Consider the following 5019-nt stretch of genomic DNA (forward strand, 5'->3'; position numbering starts at 1 on the left):
TTACCTGTGTGCCGCACGCGGAGAAACGGGGAACGCCATCATGTGGACACGGTCGATGAGATACAGTAGATGACGCTTGAGCCGCACATCATGACATGACATGCATGGAGAACAGCTCATGCATGCATACATGGTCGTACAGATACAATGCATAGGTTGACCATGCCAGTTGCCAGACACAGCTAGTCAATAAATGCCACGCAAGCTCAACAATATCCCGGCGCACACAACCAGTGTCATTCCAGGGCTGCCATCAAGCACTAGGTGCAATAGCAACTGGGCGCTGGTAGTTTATAAAGAAGGGCGCGGCGCTGGTTGCCATTCCAGGCACGCGAAATATAATACCTGTCCTCCGAGCTAAGCTTTGTTCATCACCGGAATTACTCCATGGCGACGTTCCGGCAGCGCCGCCCATCTCTCATGCCAGCAGCGCTTCCGTTCCTAGTAGTACTACTCTTCCTCGGCGCCGTCGCCGGCCCAGCCGCCGCCGGCAAGACGGAGGACCTGACCGTCTTCTGGGGCCGGAACAAGGACGAGGGCTCGCTCCGGGAGGCGTGCGACACGGGCACCTACACCACGGTGATCATCTCCTTCCTCAGTGTCTTCGGCCACGGCAGCTACTACTCCGCCGACCTCTCCGGCCACGACGCCTCCGCCGTCGGCGCCGACATCAAGCACTGCCAGGCCGCAAACAACGTCACCGTGCTCCTCTCCATCGGCGGCAACGGCGACCAGTACTCCCTCCCCACTGCCAAGGCAGCCAGGGACCTCGCCGACCACCTCTGGCACGCGTACCTTGGCGGGCGCCGCCGCCGCGGCGTTCCCCGGCCGTTCGGCGACGCCGTGCTCCACGGCGTCGACCTCTACGTCGACCACGGCGGGTCCGCGAACTACGACGAGCTCGCCCGCCGCCTCGCCGGGTACAAGGGGGTGCTCCTGACGGTGACGCCGCGGTGCATGGGCGACGGCGGCGAGGGCGGCGTGGACGCGGCGCTGGCGACGGGGCTTTTCCGGCGCATCCACGTGCGGTTCTACAACGACACCGCGTGCTCGTTCAGGTCGGAGGACAAGAGGTTCTTCTACGGGTCGTGGCTTGGGTGGGCGGAGAGGTTCCCGGCGGCGAAGCTCTACGTGGGTCTGCCGGCGGCGAGGGACGTGGCGAGCGACGGCTGGGTGGAGGCCGAGGCCGTGGGCGCGGAGGTGATGCCGCTGGTGCGGGAGACGAATAACTACGGCGGCGTCATGCTGTGGAACCGGTACTATGACAAGAGGGATGGCTATGGCCTGCGCATCAAGCACATGGTCTGATGATGACGATGATGATCGACTGAGATTGTCTTGTCTGCAGTGTGCACGTCTGAGTGTCTGTTCAAACTTGCATTGTTCGTGCTTTGCTTAATTGAATATCAAATTAAACTTGTTTCATTTGTGCTAGCTAGTCGATGACGTCGCAAACTTGTGGATGGAACGAATATAAGAGCTTCAAATTGATGTTTAATTTGGTTCATCTCACCAACAATCATATTGAACGCATATTAATGACAAGACAATATAATTTTACATGCACAAGAATTCTATACATATTTCGTCCTCTCTTTGACATACAATGCTAAATTGAAAGAAGATAATCATATGCAGTGGCATAAAGGAGCGTGCAAGTCATGCTCTCGTGCATTAATTTTATTCAACGTCTCACTAACTTCACCTGTTACGTGAAGAATCGGCACAGCTACTAGTTAGCTTTGGATTTTCAGACCATGCAAGGAATCATGGATATTATCGATGGTGCGGCTGAAACCCGTGATCTTTTTTTTTTAACAGGCACAAGATTGCGCACTATTTCTATTAGTAAAGAAGGAGTTTACAAGTAGGCCGCCTCAGCGGATGACCCACATGGGAGAAAAACAAAACAAAACAAATGTACAAACTCTATAGGGTTCTGCAGCTCGGGCGGATACACGCCTAGGGCAACTAGGGCCGTGGCCCAAAAAGTCTCTCATATCCCTGCATTTTTTCATGGCCCAGGCCCAGCAATCATTTAGGTGGAGACCGTGGACTGGCCCTAGTCTCATACCCAAGTTCTTTCGTGGCTTACTGGCCCAGCAACTCGTCCTGGCCTAGGCATTTTTTCTTTTTTATATTTAAAAAAAATCAAAATTTCAATAATATATGTCCGTTTTGAAATATTTCAAAACTACCCCCGGTCGCCCTATGAGGGCGGCAGGCACTAGATGTAATTTTTTTTCTTCAAATTTGCAACGAGGTCCATTGCCGAAAAAAAATGAAAGGAGGGCCATTCGCCCACCCAACGGGCGACAGGGTCCTCCCTCCCTATATAAGTCCTGGCCACCATTCCCTTATCATTTGAGCCTAAAAATTCAGAAAAAAAGAGAGTGGTGAGGAGAAGAAAAGCGGCGAAGCTCTGCCGAATTCCGCACTTGTGATCTACCGGTAACTTCCGTATGAATCCGTTGATATTGTATAACAATTTAATTTAATTAGCGGATTAGCTGAATTAGATTTGATGCTTTAGAACACTCGTTTAGTATTACAATTTGAGTACTATTACAAACTTTTTTTAAAATTAATTATGCATTAAAATAGAATTATGACAGTACCTTATTGATATTACAGTATAAGTCAATAGAATTATGACAGTACCTATATTTTCACGCATCGTTTTGGTATACGATATGTGCATTATTTAAATCATTGTTCGTCATTTGGCGCAGCACACTATAGCGCCAATGTCTTCGTCAGGATCAACCTACATTCCGTGGAGCAAGTGTGTAGCCACCGTATCTGAAGGAATTGATGTGCCAATGTGCTTCTGCGGCTCGTTATGCAAGTTCATGCAATCTGAGGTTTTAGGCATGTGTGAAAACTACGGATATGATCCACCTAAGCGATACGGCAAAGACCGGGCCAAGGTAGCAGGACAACATACGCTATTTTTCTTTGTGACCTAACATTGAGTTATGATTCTAACTTTTGTTGGACAAAGTCTCCTCCGCCTCTTTGTGATTTTATGCAGTGGTTCGACACCGTGCAGTCGCAGCAGGCAAAGAACTTTGTGGAACAACAAGCAAGGTGGGCTGCAGAACGTTGGCGCCGAATGAAGCACGAGGAACAGCAAGAGGAGAAGCGCAAGAAAGAGTAAGAAGAGATCCGCAAGAGGATGGAGAAGGTGGATCGTAAGGCGGCGGCCGAACGTGAAGCTGACAGAGAGAGAAAGCGAGAGAGGGCACGCCGTGCGAAGGAAGCCGGGCCCGAAGCAATTAGGAAGGGTAAATATCCTCGGTGCACTCAGTAGAGTAGTGCCATGTAATCCCGGCATTTTACATTCCATAAGGCATGGTAGGTTTAGATGCAACAAAAAATTACCTTGTCGCGTGTACATGCCACTGCAATTAGTTGTTTATGTTTTCAGTTGAGAGCTTGACTCTGTGTGTTGTAACTTTTACCATTAATTTGCAGTTGTAGCCGGGAATCTATGAAATATTTGAACTTGTCTTTAATATTTTCGGAGCTTTTCATGTCACTAGAATACTAAAAAGCACACATTTAATTAATATAATGATAAGAAATAAAAACTAAGAAATGCATTACATAATGTGAACCATCAAATTTTACATCATAATACAACGATAATGAAACACACATCACACATGCAGTGGCATGGCAGAACCTATTGCAAACTACGGTAAATAGATTCTGGACTAACCTAACATGCCTTAGCTAATTTAAAAAAAACACAACAAACACAACGATGCAGCATGTCACTAGCACTAGGGTAGTCCTAGTAGCCGTACCCCCACGTAGCAAACTGCGTTGAGCCTTCACCGCAGTATCCACCCATTGCAGGTGGTGCAGGCGGTGGTGCCGGAGGCGCAGGGCCCTTCTTCTTATGACAAGGACAGTTGCAGTAAGGAATAGTGCATGGTTCATCCTGTGAACCGGCAGCATTGCTGGTATCATCATCGTCGTCGTCCTTGTTACCCTCGCTCACTTCCTCATAATGGTTCACCTTGCATTCCAGATCAAAGATATTTATCTGGAGGTACTCGATGAACTTCTGAACAGAATCAATTGGTGCAGGATCGACCCATCTAGTAAAACCACAGTTTTCTGGAGCATCGAAAGACTGCAAAACAAATTTCATGTAAGATGTCTCATTGAAGATAAAGAAATGAAACAACCGAGTATTACCCATGTGTGTGGACATTTAAAGAAACGCCGACCGCCTGAAAACTAAATATGAAATTCAACTACAACGTATAAGTATTCATAACTACGCGATGACACTCAAATTCTATACTGCATATGCCAAATTCTATTCTAAATCGTAATTAATTTATAAACACGTCTCTAATAGTACTGCAATTGTAATAATAAATACGTAGTACTAATTTTCTAAACTAATTTACTACTACGTAACTAAAAACTAAAGTACCATTAAACTCATACTTAAATGGTTCTACTATAGCACTAATTAAATTAAATTATTCTACAATATCAATGAAAAAATATATAAACTAAATGTACTAACTTGCAGATCACAAGTGCGGAATCCGACAGGGCTTCGCCGCTTCCTTTCTCCTCACCCCTCTCTTTTTTTCTGAATTTTTGGTGAAATTTTTGGGCTCAAATGAGGAGAGAATGGGGGTAGAATGCTTATATAGGGGAGCAAGCCCCGGTCGCCCGAGGGGGGGCGACAGACCCCCTTTCATTTTTTTTCGGCTATGGACCTCGTTGTAAATTTGAAGAAAAAAAATTACATCTAGGACATGTCGCCCCTCATAGGGCGACCGGGGTAGTTTTGAAAATTTTCAAAATGGACATAAATTTTTGAAATTTTGATTTTTTTTAAATATAAAAAATAAAAAGGGCCCCTGGCCTAGCTTGCTTCCCCGCGACCACACGCATGACGCATCTGCTCGGTTCCCAACCTCAGCCTGGCTGCCTGACGATCGCCTCGGAAGATGAGCGGAGGTGCGGAGGCGGGGAGCGGTTGCTGGC

General features: G+C 47.2%; 1 protein-coding gene across 1 annotated transcript; it reads left to right on the forward strand.

Annotated features, from left to right (window-relative positions):
- Positions 1–257: 257 nt before the first annotated feature.
- LOC120705102 (xylanase inhibitor protein 1-like) lies at positions 258–1427 on the forward strand. The gene has a single exon (XM_039989625.1). The coding sequence runs from the start codon at positions 388–390 to the stop codon at positions 1306–1308; it is 921 nt and encodes a 306-aa protein (XP_039845559.1). The 5' UTR covers positions 258–387; the 3' UTR covers positions 1309–1427.
- Positions 1428–5019: the final 3592 nt, after the last annotated feature.

The sequence above is a fragment of the Panicum virgatum genome, chromosome 4K (genome assembly GCF_016808335.1).
Source record: "Panicum virgatum strain AP13 chromosome 4K, P.virgatum_v5, whole genome shotgun sequence".
Taxonomy (NCBI): domain Eukaryota; kingdom Viridiplantae; phylum Streptophyta; class Magnoliopsida; order Poales; family Poaceae; genus Panicum; species Panicum virgatum.

What these genes read in the sequence shown, in the direction of transcription:
- LOC120705102 (XM_039989625.1), top strand. Translation starts at nt 388, where the DNA reads ATGGCGACGTTCCGGCAGCGCCGCCCATCTCTCATGCCAGCAGCGCTT.